Consider the following 19,229-nt stretch of genomic DNA (forward strand, 5'->3'; position numbering starts at 1 on the left):
TTGAAGTTGGGGTGGTGCTGGAAATTATGAAGTTGGAAAAATGTCCCTTTAACAGGAGACAAAACATTATTAGGAGAGTCATTCTACGAAAAACGGTGGCTTTCTTGTCCCGGCCTTATTCACCAGGAAAAACAGTAAAGTGTGAGATTACACAAATGTTGTTTGTTTTACTTGAAGTGTTTTATTATTAATAAAACATATGTAAGATATATAAAATGTTTTTCAAATTGAACTATTGTAGAGCACGGTCAGTACCATGAAATTGGCTTGTTCCTCGGGTCAAGAGTCATGGTTTAGTGACATATTTTGAGTGACTTTTAAAAATGTCATAATACAAAAGGAAAGTATTATAAGTTATTTAGTGGACTACTTAAAACTAAAATATCAAAATAAATATTACAAAGCATTTACAAGTATTAGCTGTCCCTCAATTTCATGTCACTGGTGTTAAAAATGTATAAAAACCACCACTTTGAAAAAAAAATGCAACATCTTTGCCGAAATTCTTCCTTGGTCAAAGGTTCATTGGAGACGGGACTGTTTTGAAAAGCACATGGTGAGTGTGCACTCTTCATACGTTAACAATTTGATGATTAACTTGGTCATTTCATGCGAGGACTTAATAAGATGCGTCACTGGTGTTCTACAGTTTATAGTAAAGGGGAAAGGAAATTAAAATGATAGATAAAATTGCATGATTAAGTGATTTATTTACAATTTAAGAAGAAGTGTGGTTTGAGCTAGTGGCAGCCATCTTGTCTGCAGATTTGTCACTGGTGTTACTGTTCTTGCAGGTAACACCAGTTGACATGACGATAACGACGATAACGGCAGTGACAATAACACCCAACTTTTTTTCCCTTTTTTCAAAGTAAATTTTTATAAAACTCAATTAAATTGAAAAAGACATAGCATTTTATTATGGTTTCAATATTGTAATCATATAATATGGCTTTCCTTTCGATAGATATGGCAAAATTAGGTGCTGCTGCAAAACTCCAGACAGCACAGGGATGCTGACCTACACCACAGAGCAGCCTACCTTAAACAAAAAACAGCAGACTTAAAGGTTTTAGAGAGTGAAAAAAAAGGAAAGAGTTAAAAATCTGAAGTAAAAGTGAAGAACACAGGAAAAGTTCCATGAACATGTTTTACTGCATACAAAAATGTTCCCATCAGTGTGGTTAGGAATACGTTTATGTTCAATCTTAGTGTTTAATGTTCTAGTGGACACGTTTGTATGACATTTTAGTCAATAGGTTTGATCTTTTGGTCTTACTCTTTGACCAATAACCCTCATTTTAGGGGATCCTATTAAAAATCAACCCATCTTATGAAATGATTTGTAATTTAAAAAAATATTACTAATAAATGTATAAAAATTTGTTTGAAAATAATCATATGTTTGTCATTGGTTTCACATTGTGTTTAAAGTAAATTATTACTAATCCAAACAATTTCTTAGTATTGTCATTAACCTTTTCTGTCTTTGATTATATATGTAAATTAAAGACTGAAATTACATTCTAGAAAGCCTGAATTGCCATCTTAAAAAAAAAAAATAGGTAACACCAGTGACAAAAAGGCAACAAACATTTTTTAAATGTAATGTAGTAAAAATAAAACAATTATGTTAAGCTGTCATTTATGTTGATATAATGTTTAAAATGTTCGTGGTATCCAATTGGTAGTTAGTCTTGTCTCATCGCTGCAACTCCCGTACGGATTCGGGAGAGGCGAAGGTCGAGAGCCGTGCGTCCTCCGAAACATGACCCAACCAAGCCGCACTGCTTCTTGACACAATACCCACTTAACCTGGAAGCCAGCCGCACCCAATGTGTCGGAGGAAACACCGTACACCTGGTGACCGTGTCAGCGTGCACTGCGCCCGGCCCGCCACAGGAGTCGCTAGTGCGGGATGGGACAAGGACATCCCTGCCGGCCAAACCCTCCCCTAACCCGGACAACGCTGGGCCAATTGTGCACCGCCCCATGGGTCTCCCGGTCGCGGCCGGCTGCGACAGAGCCTGGACTCTAACCAGGATCTCTAGTGGTACAGCTAACACTGCGATGCAGTGTCTTAGACCACTGAGACAGAGCCTGGACTCTAACCCAGGATCTCTAGTGGTACAGCTAGCACTGTGATGTAGTGCCTTAGACCACTGAGACAGAGCCTGGACTCTAACCCAGGATCTCTAGTGGTACAGCTAGCACTGCGATGCAGTGTCTTAGACCACTGAGACAGAGCCTGGACTCTAACCCAGGATCTCTAGTGGTACAGCTAACACTGCGATGCAGTGTCTTAGACCACTGAGACAGAGCCTGGACTCTAACCCAGGATCTCTAGTGGTACAGCTAGCACTGTGACGCAGTGCCTTAGACCACTGCGCCACTCGGGAGGCCCATTGACAGTTACAAAATGTTTCTTGTCAGCAATTTAGTTAAGATATGTAACTTTTAAAATACAGAAATCATCCCCTTATAATTAAGCAGCATCATGATATCTGTATTTTGAATTCCAAGTTACATATCTTGAAAAATTGTTCGTCAGCAAAATCAGGTTTTGGGACTGGGTCAACAACGGACTAATGAATTAAGTACCAAAAGTTAGTTTGGGGGTGGAGTTCCTTTAACAGGAACTTGATGTTTTTGTCATCCTTGTTATTATGATCATTATAATTGTTATTTATATTTAAGGGACATTTTGTTCACAAGGAAATCATTCGCAAGGAGATTCCTGCTAAAATATTATTTGCAGGAATCTCTTCTTACATTTTTTTGTAACCTACAAATGATATTTTTTACACACATCATAATCATATAAATACACTATACAATGCAATATTGTAAAAAAAAACAAAAAACAAGTGAAATCGCAAAAAAAGTATCTGGACACTTCCATAAAATGCCATATATATCCAAAATACAGATTTGGTTAAAATAAAGTGAACCTGGTCATTAGGTAAAAGACATTAGGCTCAACACTTAACAGGTGCAACCTAAACAACCATAGGGACTATAAGGAAAGAGAAGGTCTCCGTCTCACCTGTGTACTCTGCAGGAGATCTTTCCCTCCTCAGCCAACTGTATGGCCTCCTCATAGAAGGGGTTAATAACTCTACATGACCCCAGGACACAGGCAGTACGCAGCTCCCTGTACTGCTCTGACAACTGAGAGAGAGAGAATATATGGTTAATAACTACACATGTAGGTTTCAAGGGGTAGTGGTATAGAGACCTCAGGACATACACACTACGCAGCTCCCTGTACTGCTCTGACAACAGAGAGAGAGAATATATGGTTAATAACTACACATGTAGGTTTCAAGGGGTAGTGGTATAGAGACCTCAGGACATAGATACTACGCAGCTCCCTGTGCTGACAAGATAATATAGTGCCTTGGAAAAGTATTCAGACCCCTTTGTCACATTGTGTTAAAGTGGGATTAAAGTTAATTTAAATTGTAATTTTGTCAATCTAAACAAAATAATCTGGTCAAAGTGGAAGAAAAATGTTTAAAGTAAAATAAAAAGATTAATAATAATGTAATAATTACAATAGTTGTTGCTTAAGTAGTCAGCTCCCTGAGTGAATACATGTTAGAAACACTTTTGACAGCGGAGTCTCCTTGGGCAAGTCGCCAAGAGCTTTGCACACCTGGATTGTGCAACGTTTGCCCATTTATTCTTTTCAAAAAGTATTCAAGATGTTGGGGGATCATGATAAGACAGTAAATTAAGTCGAAACTAACTTTTCCAACATTCACCGTCTTCCTGGTAAGCAACTCCAGTGTAGATCTGACCTTGTGTTTTAGGTTATTGTCGTGCTGAAAGGTGAATTCATGTCCCAGTGTCTGGTGTAAAGCAGACTGAAACAGGTTTTCCTCTAGGATTCTTCCTGTGCTTAGCTCCATTCTGTTTATTTTTATACAAAAAGAAACTCCCTAGTCCTTGCCAATGACAAGCATACCATGATGCAGCCACCACCATGCTTGAATATAAAGAGGCAGTTACTCAGTGATGTGTTGGATTTGCCCTAAACATAAGGCTTTGCTCATTTAGGCCAAAATAAGTTTACTTTGCTGTGTTTTTTCCCCCTCAGTATTACTACAGTATCACACGGTCCCGTGTGGCTCAGTTGGTAGAGCATGGTGTTTGCAACGCCAGGGTTGTGGGTTCGATTCCCACGGGGGACCAGTACAGGGGGAAAAAAAGAAATGTATGAAATGTATGCATTCACTACTGTAAGTCACTCTGGATAAGAGCGTCTGCTAAATTACTAAAATGTAAATGTACTTTAGGGCCTTGTTGCATACAAGATGCATGTTTTGGAATATATATATATATTATTTTCACTCATTGTGGAGTCACTACAATGTTGTTGATCCATCCTCAGTTTTCTACCATCACAGACATTAAAATGGCTACAGAGTTCAATATCACCAATGGCCTCATGGTAACATCCCTGACCAGTTTCATTCCCGCCCTGCAGCCGAGTTCAGACGGACGACTATCTGCTGCATCTGGCGGTTGGTGACTTTTTGTTGTTGTTGATGAGGACGATTTTTCCTTCTTCTCATGAGCATGGCCTTATTTCTTTTACAGCATATTGGATAGTTGTCATTCATAGTCCATTCACCCAGGTCAATGTAACACGGAGAAGTATTACGTAGTTGTATACACCTAAATTCTCTCTATCGTGAGGTTGCGACAACCTATGAATGAGTTTATAACAGTGCACACAGATGGAGAGAAAAATTTGAGATGACAGACAGCGACACATGGACGGACAGTGACACATTCAATACCGCCTTGCATACTTTGGCCTGCATCTAGCTGATATTAGGGTGTAATCATTAGTCCAACAGTTGCAAACAAGCATTTCTATTTGACAAATTCAGCTATTTTCATCCCCGTTTCGTTTGCTTCCGTTTAACATTTTTCAACAGAAAATCGGCAGAATGAATACATCCCTGATCAGTGGCAATTTTGGCATGTAAATGTTGGTGGGGCAAACTGAAATAGATTTTAAAATGCATGCCAGCAAAGCCACTGCACTAAATCATTAATTGCACTATAAAAACGGTGACCACAAACTGGGCCTACATAAAGCTGTCCCAACAGCAGAGGTTTCTTTCCAGCACCATGGAGTGCCACTGCTACACCTGGCGATCAGCGGAGCCTTGTCTGGCAGCGAAACAGTTCATTCAGCATAATTTACTTACTGCCTTTTTCAAATCCATGGCTGACTTGCTTAAACAAATGAGGTTTCTACTGACAATTGAGATGTACAAACTATGGCATAAAAAGAACAAATGAGCGGATAAGAGGCGATCCGTAATTTCGATTAAGACATTAATGAGCGAGCTAAGACGGACGTAGTCAATGTAACTATTTGTTCAGCACTTTTGAAATGTACAGCGACAGAATTCAGAACATGGGCCGTTCTTACAGTATTCTCCCTGCACACCAAGTTGGAACCATAGGATAATTCAAAAGAGGGCATATAAGCAGACAATGAAAGCCGCTGAAAAACCCCAGTCCCTGAAAAACATCCCCACAGCATGATGCTGCCAACACCACCATGCTTCCCCGTAGGGATGGTGGCAGGTTTCCTCCAGACATGACGCTTGGCATTCAGGCCAAAGAGTTCAATCTTGGTTTCCTCAGACCAGAGATTCTCCCTCTCATTGTCTAAAGAATCTTTAGCTGCCTTTTGGCAAACTCCAAGTGGGCTGTCATATGCCTTTTACTGAGGAGATATTCAAGGTCAGATTTTTTTTATGTTACCCATTTCGAAAAGATCCCTGGTCTTTGTAGTTGAATCTGTGCTTGAAATTCAATACTTGACCGAAGGACCTTAGATGAGATAGAGATCCATCTATATCATGAGGGACAGAGTTAGTCATTCAGAATTCATGTCAACCTTTATCTGGTGTATGTGAGAAAAAGGATTTCTTCCCCCCCCACTGAGTCCATGTAACGCATGTGATTTGTTAAGCCACATTAATGAACTAATTTAGGCTTGCCTAAAGAAAGTGGCTGAATACTAATGCAACGATTTATATTTTAGTTATGAAATTTCTATTTAGCTACACTGAACAAAAATAGAAATGCAACATGCAAGAATTTCAAAGATTTTACTGAGTTGCAGTTCATAAGGAAATCAGTCAATCGGAATAAATTCATTAGGCCTATGGATTTTACATAACTGGGAGTACAGCTGTGCATCTGTTGGTCACGGATACCTTAAAAAAATAAAAAAAGGTAGGGATGTGGATAAGAAAACCAGTCAGTATCTGGTGACCACCATTTTTTTTTTTTTACACCTTTATTTAACTAGGCAAGTCAGTTAAGAACAAATTCTTCTTTTTCAATGATGGCCTAGGAACAGTGGGTTAAACTGCCTTGTTCAGGGACAGAACGACCTTGTCAGCTCGGGGATTCGAACTTTCGGTTACTTGCCCAACGCTCTAACCACTAGGATACGCTGCCGCCCCAAATTTGCCTCATGCATCACGACATCTCCTTCACATAGAGTTGATCAGGCTGTTGATTGTAGCCTGTGCATCACCGCATGGTACGGCAACTGCACCGCCCACATTCGCAGGACTCTGCAGAGTGTGATGCCGTCTGCCCAACGCCTCACCGGGGGCACTACTTTAAATCCCACTTTGTAACTCAATACAATTTTTTGAAATCCAAGTGGTCGGAATACTTTTGCAAGACACTGTTAATGGTTAATCAAATCTAAATTATATTTTTCACAAGCTTGGTAAGCAACAGTGAAATGCTTCCCAACGATACAGAAAGAAATAGAAAGATAACGAGGAATAAAAACAATGAGTAACAATAACTTGGTTATATACATGGGTACAGAGTCCATGAGCAGCGGTACGAGGTAATTGAGGTAGATATGTATACATGGGTAGGGATGAAGTGAGTAGACAACAGGATAGATAATACCCTGTTACAGTGTATGTCAGAGGAAGGCCCCCAAAGATTGGAGTCTTTGACAGTCACCCTAGTCATAGAATGTTCTCCCTGTTACCGCACAGCAAGCGGTATCGTAGCGCCAAGTCTAGGTCCTAAAGGCTCCTTAACAGATTCTACCCACAAGCCATAAGACTGCTGAACAATTAATCAAATGACCACCCAGACTATTTACATTGACTGACCGCCCCCCTTTGTTTTTACACTGCTGCTACTCGCTGTTTATTATCTATGCAGTGTCACTTCACCCCTACCTACATGTACAAATTAGCGCAACTAACGTGTACCCCCGCACATTGACTCGGTACCGGTGCCCCCTGTATATAGCCTCGTTATTTTATTGTGTTATTTTTTACTTTATTTGGTCAATATTTTCTTAACTCCTGAACTGCATTGTTGGTTAAGGGCTCCTAAGTAAGTATTTCATAGTAAGGTCTACACCTGTTGTATTCAATGTATTTGTATTTATTATGGATCCCCATTAGTTCCTGTCAAGACAGCGGCTACTCTTCCTGGGGTTTATTATGGATCCCCATTTAGTTCCTGCCAAGGCAGCAGCTACTCTTCCTGGCGTCCAGCAAAATTAAGGCAGTTAGAAATGTATTGTTAAAAAAATAAAAAAAAAAAAATGTATAACAGATTTCACAACACAGTGTGCCCTCAGGCCCCTACTCCACAACAAAATCTATGTGTATGCGTGTGTGTGTGTGTGTAGCTTCACAGTCCCCGCTGTTCCATAAGGTGTAAGAGTGTACAAAGCTGTCATCAAGGCAAAGGAGGGACTATTTGAAGAATCTCAAATATATTTTGATTCGTTTTACACTTTTTGGTTAAAACATGATTCCATAGGTGTTATTTCATAGTTGATGTCTTCACGATTATTCTATAATGTAGAAAATAGTAAAAGTAAAGAAACCCTGGAATGAGTAGGTGCTGTATAATTTTTGACCGGTAGAGTACATTGATGACAAACCTTAACATTGTCGATAGGGATTTATTTTTTTTTCCCAGTCAGTCATATTCCAGAATTGAATACTTTTTGTTGGACTCCAAACTAAAATTTCAGCAGCTGCGTCGGTTACCTATCACCCGATTCTAATTACAGACAACTCTCCGCTGTCCGTGGTGCTGAAGCAGGACAATATGTCTGCAGGTCGCTTGGACGTTTACTTATTAAAAGATTACTTTTTGTCAGCATTTGAAGGAGCAGATTGGCTCCAAGGAAACGGGCAACGACACGGGGGATGTTGACGACGACTTTTCTTCGGGAATCTCTCAGGGCTGTGATTTGAAGTCACATTTTTTTTCCCATATAAATCGTATGGGAAGAATTGAGCCAATACCAGGATGAAAGAAATTGAGAGAACAGGAAAGTTTAGAATTCATTCCAAAAAATGCAGAGCAAAGTAGAAATATGAATACAATACTATCTTTTCGAAAAACGAATGGGGTCTTAACTTTGTTGCGTTCTAAGCAAGTAATTTTGAACTGGGTGATAAACCACAAATGATTAGCAAGGACAGCCAAGACAGCATGTACAGGCATCTAGAGCTTTTCATAAAATAAAAAAGACCAGAATGGTCAAATAGTAAACAGATCCACAAGATATAAATAAATGCTTTGAGCAGTTTTACCCCACACTACTGTAAATGCGATGCCACTGATCCACAAAACTATGGAACGCTTTCTCCATCCATGAATGTGTACTTCCTAAACTGCGGCACTCGATGCCGGGTTAACTTTGGAGGAGATTTCCAAACAGCAAGGCCCCTGGACCCGATGGATATGTAAATAGAATTCTATAAGAAATACTGCACCAGTCTAGCTCCACTGCTGTTGCGAATGTTTTAAACATTCCAAAGAAAATGCCAAAGAAAATGCCAAATTCACGCCAAACACCATGAGGCTACTATACCACTGATCTAGATTAGAGAGAGATTCCATGGAGATGTCGTCTTGTCGCCCCGTGTCGTTACTCTCCATAGAGAATAAGGTACTGCACCCCACTCAATATTTTATTTTTGGTTTAACTACACTGCTTGTAATGACTATAGGCTGTCTTACAATATGCACCACCTAATAGATTTATTTTACGTGTGAGATTAAGTTTTGTTTTATCCTCAACCTGTTAGGGCTAGGGGGCAGCATTTGCACGTCTGGATAAAAAAATGTACCCGATTTAATCTGGTTACTAATCCTACCCAGTAACTAGAATATGCATATACTTATTATATATGGATAGAAAACACTCTAAAGTTTCTAAAACTGTTTGAATGGTGTCTGTGAGTATAACAGAACTCATTTGGCAGGCAAAACCCTGAGACATTTTCTGACAGGAAGTGGATACCTGATGTGTTGTATTACCTTTAAACCTATGCCATTGAAAAACACAGGGGCTGAGGAATATTTTGGCACTTCCTATTGCTTCCACTAGATGTCACCAGCCTTTACAAAGTGTTTTGAGTCTTCTGGAGGGAGATCTGACCGAACAAGAGCCATGGAACGATGATGTCCCATTAGACACCTGGCGCGCGAGTTCATGTTGGGTACCCTCGTTCCAATACGTTATAAAAGAGTATGCATTCGTCCACCTTGAATATTATTCATGTTCTGGTTAAAAAAGGCCCTAATGATTTATGCTATACAACGTTTGACATGTTTGAACGAACGTAAATATATTTTTTCCCCTCGTTTATGACGAGAAGTCCGGCTGGCTTAGATCATGTGCTAACAAGACGGAGATTTTTGGACATAAATGATGAGCTTTTTTGAACAAAACTACATTCGTTATGGACCTGTGATACCTGGAAGTGACATCTGATGAAGAGAATCAAAGGTAATGGATTATTTACATAGTATTTTCGATTTTAGATCTCCCCAACATGACGTCTAGTCTGTATCGCAACGTGTATTTTTCTGGGCGCAGTGCTCAGATTATTGCAAAGTGTGATTTCCCAGTAAGGTTATTTTTAAATCTGGCAAGTTGATTGCGTTCAAGAGATGTACATCTATAATTCTTTAAATGACAATATAATATTTTACCAATGTTTTCTAATTTTAATTATTTAATTTCTGACGCTGACTTGACTGCCGGTTATTGGAGGGAAACGATTTCCTCAACATCAATGCCATAGTAAAACGCTGTTTTTGGATATAAATATGAACTTGATTGCATTGTCTAACATAATGTCCTAGGAGTGTCATCTGATGGAGATTGTAAAAGGTTAGTGCATCATTTTAGCTGGTTTTATGGTTTTGGTGACCCTGTCTTTGACTTGACAAAACATTACACACAACTCTTGTAAATGTACTGTCCTAACATACTCTAAATTTATGCTTTCGCCGTAAAACCTTTTTGAAATCGTAAAACGTGGTTAGATTAAGGAGATGTTTATCTTTCAAAGGGTGTAAAATAGTTGTATGTTTGAAAAATTTGAATTTTGACATTTATTTGGATTCAAATTTGCCGCTCTTGAAATGCACCTGCTGTTGATGGAGTGCAACACGGGTGGCACGCTAGCGTCCCACCTAGCCCATAGAGGTTAAATTGCCGTTCCATTCAACACTACAATGAATGTCAATGTTTGTATGTCTTTTTTTTTATTGGAAAATAATAAACAGATTATAAAAAATAAAAAAAAAAGAGATTGACTGGACGAGCCTGGTAATGTAATGCCAGCACTCTACGGTGTAGTGTGAGGTGCGTGTGTGTGTGTGTCTTACCTCTGCAGCAGACATGAAGGAGTCATTGGAGGCGATGCTGATGGAGTCTTTGAGACAGGACACATCATCCAGATCATCTCTACAAAACACACGAGTCTTTTCTGAAACAAAACAGCAAAAGTTTATTGGTTGTGTACACAGGTTTAGTACATGTTACAGTGAGTGCAGCGAAATGCTTATGTTACTAGCTCCTAACAACGCAGTATAATGTCAGAACAAATACAATAACCAACCCAAATTGTACTGTAACAGTAATCCAAATGCATTCTATATGTTAAAATAGACCCCAGATTAAATTAAACAAGACACCCCTCGGAATGGCCTGTACAGCAGTAGACACCCCTCGGAATGGCCTGTACCGCACTAGACACCCCTCGGAATGGCCTGTACCGCACTAGACACCCCTCGGAATGGCCTGTACCGCACTAGACACCCCTAGGAATGGCCTGTACCGCACTAGACACCCCTAGGAATGGCCTGTACCGCACTAGACACCCCTAGGAATGGCCTGTACCGCACTAGACACCCCTAGGAATGGCCTGTACCGCACTAGACACCCCTAGGAATGGCCTGTACCGCACTAGACACCCCTAGGAATGGCCTGTACCGCACTAGACACCCCTAGGAATGGCCTGTACCGCACTAGACACCCCTAGGAATGGCCTGTACCGCACTAGACACCCCTAGGAATGGCCTGTACCGCACTAGACACCCCTAGGAATGGCCTGTACCGCACTAGACACCCCTAGGAATGGCCTGTACCGCACTAGACACCCCTAGGAATGGCCTGTACCGCACTAGACACCCCCAGGAATGGCCTGTACCGCACTAGACACCCCCAGGAATGGCCTGTACCGCAGTAGACACCCCCAGGAATGGCCTGTACCGCAGTAGACACCCCCAGGAATGGCCTGTACCGCAGTAGACACCCCCAGGAATGGCCTGTACCGCAGTAGACACCCCCAGGAATGGCCTGTACCGCAGTAGACACCCCCAGGAATGGCCTGTACCGCAGTAGACACCCCCAGGAATGGCCTGTACAGCAGTAGACACCCCTAGGAATGGCCTGTACAGCAGTAGACACCCCCAGGAATGGCCTGTACCGCAGTAGACACCCCCAGGAATGGCCTGTACAGCAGTAGACACCCCCAGGAATGGCCTGTACAGCAGTAGACACCCCTAGGAATGGCCTGTACAGCAGTAGACACCCCTAGGAATGGCCTGTACAGCAGTAGACACCCCTAGGAATGGCCTGTTCAGCAGTAGCTATTAGAGTGAGCTATGTCAAGAACACAGTTATTAAATAAACAGTACAAAACCCCATGGAAAAATGCCAGATTCTACCTGGCGATCTGTTCACCGTCTGCCCTGCCCTGTCTCCCACTGTCTGGTACAGATACCTCCACCACACTCAACCCTCTCTCCCGAGCTTTCACTCACCACCAGCACACACGCACTGTTGGGGCAAGTGACTCTGAACTTACAATGGCTAGCCCCAAGTCATTATACAGTTGAAGTGGTTAGTTTACATACACCTTTAGCCAAATACATTTAAACTCAGTTTCATAATTCCTGACATTTAATCCCAGTAAAAATTCCCTGTTTTAGGTCGGTTAGGATCACCACTTTATTTTAAGAATGTGAAATATCAGAATAATAGTAGAGAGAATGATTTATTTCAGCTTTTATTTCTTTCATCACATTCCCAGTGGGTCAGAAGTTTACATACATTCAATTAGTATTTGGTAGCATTGCCTTTAAATTGTTTAACTTCGGTCAAATGTTTTGGGTAGCCTTCCCACAATAAGTTGGGTGAATTTTGGCCCATTCCTCTTGACAGAGCTGGTGTAACCGAGTCAAGTTTGTAGGCCTCCTTGCCTGTACACGCCTTTTCAAATCTGCCCACACATTGTCTATAGGATTGAGGTCAGGGCTTTGTGATGGCCACCCTAATACTTTGACTTTGTTGTCCTTAAGCCATTTTGCCACAACTTTGGAAGTATGGTTGGGGTCACTGTCCATTTGGAAGATCCATTTGCGACCAAGCTTTAACTTCCTGACTGACGTCTTGAGATGTTGCTTCAATATATCCACATACTTTTCCTACCTCATGATGCCATCTATTTTGTGACGTGCACCAGTCCCTCCTGCAGCAAAGCATCCCCACAACATGATGCTGCCACCTCGTGCGTCACGGTTGGGATGGTGTTCTTAGGCTTGCAAGCCTCCCCCTTTTTCCTCCAAACATAACGATGGTCATTATGGCCAAACAGTTCTATTTTTGTTTCATCAGACCAGAGGACATTTCTCCAAAAAGTACGATGTGCAGTTGCAAACCGTAGTCTGGCATCATCTGTGGATCTGTTTGGGCGGTATGCAAATTGGAGTGGGTCTAGGGTTTCCGGGATAATGGTGTTGATGTGAGCCATTACCAGCCTTTCAAAGCACTTCATGGCTACGGACGTGAGTGCCACGGGTCTGTAGTCAGTTAGGCAGGTTGCCTTTGTGTTCTTGGGCACAGGGACTATGGTGGTCTGCTTGAAGCATGTTGGTATTACAGACTCAGTCAGGGACCAGCTGAAAATGTCAGTGAAGACACCTGCCAGTTGGTCAGCACATGCCCGGAGCACACGTCCTGGTAATCCGTCTGGCCCTGCAGCCTTGTGCATGTTGATCTGTTTAAAGATCTTACTCACATTGGCTACGAAGAGCGTGATCACACAGTCGTCCAGAACAGCTGATGCTCTCATGCATGCCTCAGTGTTGCTTGCCTCAAAGCGAGCATGGAAGTAATTTAGCTCGTCTGGTAAGCTCGTGTCACTGTGCTACCCTTTGTAGTCTGTAATAGTTTGCAAGCCCTGCCACATCCGACGAGCGTCGGAGCCACTGTAGTATGATTCAATCTTAGACCTGTATTGATGCTTTGCCTGTTTGATGGTTCGTCGCAGAGCTTAGCGGGATTTCTTGTAAGCTTCCGAGTTAGAGTCCCGCACCTTGAAAGCGGCAGCTCTACCCTTTAGCTCAGTGCGAATGTTGCCTGTAATCCATGGCTTCTGGTTGGGGTATGTACGTACGGTCACTGTGGGGACGACTTCCTCAATGCACTTATTGATAAAGCCAGTGACTGATGTGGTGTATTCCTCAATGTCATCGGAAGAATCCCGGAACATGTTCCAGTCTGTGATAGCAAAACAGTCCTGTAGTTTAGCATCTGCTTCATCTGACCATTTTTTTAATGGACCGAGTCACTGGTGCTTCCTGCTTTAATTTTAGCTTGTAAGCAGGAATCAGGAGGATAGAGTTGTGGTTGGATTTACCAAAAGGAGGGCGAGGGAGAGCTTTGTACACGTCTCTGTGTGGAGTACAGGTGATCTAGAATTTTTTTCCCCTCTGGTTGCACATTTAACATGTTGATAGAGATTTGGTAGAACTGATTTAAGTTTCCCTGCATTAAAGTCCCCGGCCACTAGGAGCGCCGCCTCTGGGTGAGTGGTTTCCTGTTTGCTTATTTCCTTATACAGCTGACTGAGTCCGGTCTTAGTGCCAGCATCTGTTTGTGGTGGTAAATAAACAGCCATGAAAAGTATAGCTGAGAACTCTAGGCAAGTAGTGTGGCCTGCAATTTACCACAATATACTCTACTTCAGGCGAGCAAAATCTAGAGACTTCCTTAGATTTCGTGCACCAGCTGTTGTTTACAAGTATACAGACCTCTCCCCCTCGTCTTACAGGAGTTTGCAGTTCTATCAAGCCGGTGCAGCGTGTATCACGCCAGCTGAATGTTATCCATGTCGTCATTCAGCCACGATTCTGTGAAACATATGATATTACAGTTTGATGTCCAGTTGGTAAGATATTCGTGATCGTACCTCTTCTAGTTTATTGTCCAATGATTGCACGTTGGCGAGTAATATGGACGGTAACGGCAGCTTTCCTACTCGCCTTCTGCGGATCCGGACGAGGCATCCGGCTCTTCGTCCTCTACGTCGCTTCCTTATGCGAATAATTGGGATGTCTGCCCTGCGTGTTGTTTGGAGAATATCGTGAGTCCTGCTTGTTGTTGTTGAAAAAATCTTTGTCTAATCCGAGGTGAGTGATCGCTGTCCTGATATCCAGAAGCTCTTATCTGCCGTAAGATACCGTTGCAGAAACATTATGTACAAAATAATTTAAAAATATATTGCGGGGGGGAAAAAAAAAAAAACACATAGCAGCACAATTGGAGACCGTAAAACAGTGGCCATCTCCTCTGGCGCCATTTTTCAATGGTATAGAATTAGCTTGATCCACTCTGTCGAAGACGCTTGGACCTTCTTTTTTGATATGTTCAGTGGTATTGTTAACAAACACGCCCCCATAAAGAAAATGAGAATTAAAAACAGGTTCAGCCCCTAGTTCGACCGTGACCTTGCAGAGTTACTCCACCTCAAGAATTCCATTTGGCGAAAGGCTCGGCACCCGCATACTCAGGCTGACTGGCTCTCGTTCAGGCAAATGAGAAATCAGTGCACTCAGGCTATCCGGAAGGCCAAAGTGAGTTACTTTAAGGAGCAGTTCTCTCTGTGGGTCTAACCACAAGAAGTTCTGGAAAACAGTTAAAGACCTAGAGAATAAACCCTCCTCCTCACAGCTGCCCATGTCCCTTAATGTTGATGATGTGGTTGTTACTGACAAGAAGCACGTGGCTGAGCTCTTCAATCACCACTTCATTAAGTCAGGATTCCTATTTAACTCAGCCATGCCTCCTTGCCCGTCCAACATTTCATCTCCCTTCTAATGCGACTATCCCTGATGCTCCTTCCTCTTTTTCCCCTGCCCCGCTACAAAGTTTCTCCCTGCAGGCGGTCACTGAGTCCAAGGTGCTTAAGGAGCTCCTGAAACTTTACCCCAAAAAACCTTCAAGGTTGCTGCCCCTATCGTCGCAAAGCCCATCTCCGAACATTTTAACCCGTCTCTCCTTTCTGGGGAGGTTCCCATTGCTTGGGAGGCAGCCACAGTTCATCCTTTATTTAACTTCTCAGGGCTGCCTGGGACGCTACCGTCCAACCCACGGTTCACACTATTCAACAGCCAGTGAAATATCAGGGCGCCAAATTCAAAACAACAAAATGTTTTAAAGATACACTTCTCCTTGATGTAACCACGTTGTCCGATTTCAAAAAGGCTTTACAGTGAAAGCATAAAGTTAGATTATGTTAGGACACTAAAAACACAAGAAAAACCACACAGCCATTTTCCAAGCAGGAGAGGGGTCACAAAAAAACATAAATTCAGCTAACATTCTGCACAAACCTTTGACGATCTTCATCAGATGGCATACCTAGGACTTAATGTTAGACGACAACACATGTATGTTTTGTTCGATAAAGTTCATATTTATATCCAAAAACAGCATTTTACATTGGCGCGTGACGTTCAGAAAATATTTTGCCTCCAATACTCCTGATGAATGTGCACAACAATTTACAAAAATACTCATCATAAACGTTGATAAAATATTAAACTGTTATTCAAAGAATTATAGATTAACATCTTCATGCAACCGCTGTGACAGATTTCAAAAAAGCTTCACGGGGAAAGCACACTTTGCAATAATCTGAGTACTGCGCTCAGAAAAAGACGTCAAGCAATACAGATACCCGCCATTTTGGAGTCATCTAAAATCATAAATAGCATTAGAAATATTCACTTACCTTTGATGAGCTTCATCAGAAGGCACTTCCAGGTATCCCAGGTCCACAATAAATGTTGTTTTGTTCGATAAAGTCCATAATTTATGTCCAAATACCTCGTTGTTTGCGCGTTCAGTAAGCTACTCCAAATGTAGGAAGCGCGCCCAAAATTTCACGACGAAAAGTTTAAAAACAGTTATATTTACGTTCGTTGAAACATGTCAAACGTTGTATAGCATCAATCTTTAGGGCCTTTTTAACTTAGAACTTCAATAATATTCCAACCGGACGATTCCAATGTCTTGAAAAACGTTTTCGAACACTGCTACCCCGCACGTGAATGCGCGTCAATGAACTCATGTGCTTTCCTGAGTCAACAACTTCCAACTTCCTTTGTTGGCTCTGTGTTCAACATAGAATCCTCAATCAACTTTCTAACAACTGTTGACATCTAGTGGAAGCCTTAGGAAGTGCAAAATGAACCCTAAGTCACTGTGTGTTGGACAGGCAATGACTTAAAGACTACATGCATCAGATTTTCCACTTCCTGGTTGGATTTTTCTCAGGTTTTTGCCTGCCATATGAGTTCTGTAATACTCACAGACATCATTCAAACAGTTTTAGAAACTTCAGAGTGTTTTCTATCCAAATCTACTAATAATATGCATATCCTACCTCCTGGGCCTGAGTAGGAGTCAGTCTAATTTGGGTACGTTTTTCATCCGGCCGTGAAAATACTGCCCCCTAGCCCAGACAGGATCAGTTTGAGCTCCGCTTTAACCTAACTGTTATAGGCCTGCTTAAATGTTGCCCTGTTTATCAAAAGTGTTGGAAAGACTTGTCAATAATCAACTGACTGGCTTTCTTGATGTCTATAGTATTCTCTCTGAACACCTCATAGACTACTGTAGGCCTGAACACCTCATGTAGGCCTGCACTGAATATCATAGAAATTAAAAGCTGTCTCCATGTGAAAACATTATGTGATTTACTCCATTGGTTTTGTTGGTAGGCCTACATTATGCTCCAATAGCCACTATAACCTATTGAGGGAACATTGACTATAGTACCAACCATGCTACTACACACTATCATCATCAACATCATCTCTAACCGACACTGGAGTCTAATCTGAAACAAAATGGTTGAAACTATAATGTTGATCATGGACGGTCAGTCATATCATCCGTAGCCGTCTAGGAATTTGAGAGTGGTTCCATTTCCCCAGCCTCAGATGTTCACCTGAAACAGTGGTGGCCGCATTGTTTTACGGTTTGAACTGCGGATTGCCTCGTTAATGTATCTCGACGGAGACAGATGTATCATGTCTTTTCAACTCGCCAATTAGGGTCTAAGATTAGCCCGTAGGGTCTACCGTCCGGTAGGGTCTAAGATTAGCCCGTAGGGTCTACCGTCCGGTAGGGTCTAAGATTAGCCCGTAGGGTCTACCGTCCAGTAGGGTCTAAGATTAGCCCGTAGGGTCTACCGTCCAGTAGGGTCTAAGATTAGCCCGTAGGGTCTACCGTCCAGTAGGGTCTAAGATTAGCCCGTAGGGTCTACCGCCCAGTAGGGTCTAAGATTAGCCCGTAGGGTCTACCGCCCAGTAGGGTCTAAGATTAGCCCGTAGGGTCTACCGTCCAGTAGGGTCTAAGATTAGCCCGTAGGGTCTACCGTCCAGTAGGGTCTAAGATTAGCCCGTAGGGTCTACCGTCCAGTAGGGTCTAAGATTAGCCCGTAGGGTCTACCGTCCAGTATGGGTAAATTGTCCAGTGGGGCCATGTGGAGAAATGACTAGCAGGGTTTGATGAAGAGTTCACATCAGTAGAATGTGGAAGCCGCGCCCTGAACCAAAGCCGCGCCCTGAACCAAAGCCGCGCCCTGAACCAAAGCCGCGCCCTGAACCAAAGCCGCGCCCTGAACCAAAGCCGCGCCCTGAACCAAAGCCGCACCCTGAACCAAAGCCGCGCCCTGAACTGCAGAGTGCTCACAGCAGAACTAATAGACTCCACGTCACAGAAAATATCCTTTGTGAGTGTAAGTACGGTTTGTGTGTGTGTGGGTGACAGCATGTTTATTTCCCTGTGTGCGTGTCTGGCTGTGTTTCTGTGAGTGCGCATGTCGCTGGCTGTCCGTGTCCGGCTGTGTGTGTGTCCCTGTCTGTGTGTTGTCTCACCGTGGCTGCCGCTGTGTGAGGAAGGTTCAGACACGCCCAGAGCTCCTTCAAACTCCTCCTGTAGTCTGTACGCTCTCTGCAGGAGAAGCTCCAGCTTGTGGACAAACTCCGCACTGATCAGGTCCTGATCAGACAAAGACAAAGACGTTACAAGAACACACCTTTATGCACACACAGTACATACCGCACACCCACACAGGCTGTATCACATCCGGCCGTGGTTGGGAGTCCCATAGGGCGGCGCACAATTGACCCAGTGTCGTCTGGTTTTGGCCGGTGTAGGCCATTATTGTAAATAAGAATTTGTTCTTAACAGACTTGCCATGTTAAATACATTTAAAAAAAATTGTAAAACAGTACGTTCTGCACTCCCATAGATATGAACTGTGTGGTGTCACTCTCCTCAGCTGTGGAGTCTCCAGTGTATTCACCTCTATACTCCTCTCCTCAGCTGTAGAGTCTCCAGTGTATTCACCTCTATACTCCTCTCCTCAGCTGTAGAGTCTCCAGTGTATTCACCTCTATACTCCTCTCCTCAGCTGTAGAGTCTCCAGTGTATTCACCTCTATACTCCTCTCCTCAGCTGTAGAGTCTCCAGTGTATTCACCTCTATACTCCTCTCCTCAGCTGTAGAGTCTCCAGTGTATTCACCTCTATACTCTCCTCAG

General features: G+C 42.5%; 1 protein-coding gene across 3 annotated transcripts in view; it reads right to left on the reverse strand.

Annotated features, from left to right (window-relative positions):
• Window positions 1-19,229, reverse strand: part of miga1 (mitoguardin 1) — a 79,036-nt gene that overhangs the window by 46,079 nt on the left and 13,728 nt on the right. For all 3 annotated transcript variants that reach the window (XM_082961043.1, XM_082961041.1, XM_082961042.1), the window contains exons 7-9: window positions 18,562-18,685; window positions 10,717-10,817; window positions 3,047-3,171 (exon numbers count right to left, since the gene is read on the reverse strand). In XM_082961043.1, coding sequence (XP_082817169.1) covers window positions 3,047-3,171; window positions 10,717-10,817; window positions 18,562-18,685 — 350 coding nt within the window. The remainder of the gene's footprint in view (window positions 1-3,046; window positions 3,172-10,716; window positions 10,818-18,561; window positions 18,686-19,229) is intronic.

Source organism: Salmo salar, chromosome 14 (genome assembly GCF_965601325.2).
Source record: "Salmo salar chromosome 14, fSalSal1, whole genome shotgun sequence".
In the NCBI taxonomy this organism is placed as follows: Eukaryota; Metazoa; Chordata; class Actinopteri; order Salmoniformes; family Salmonidae; genus Salmo; species Salmo salar.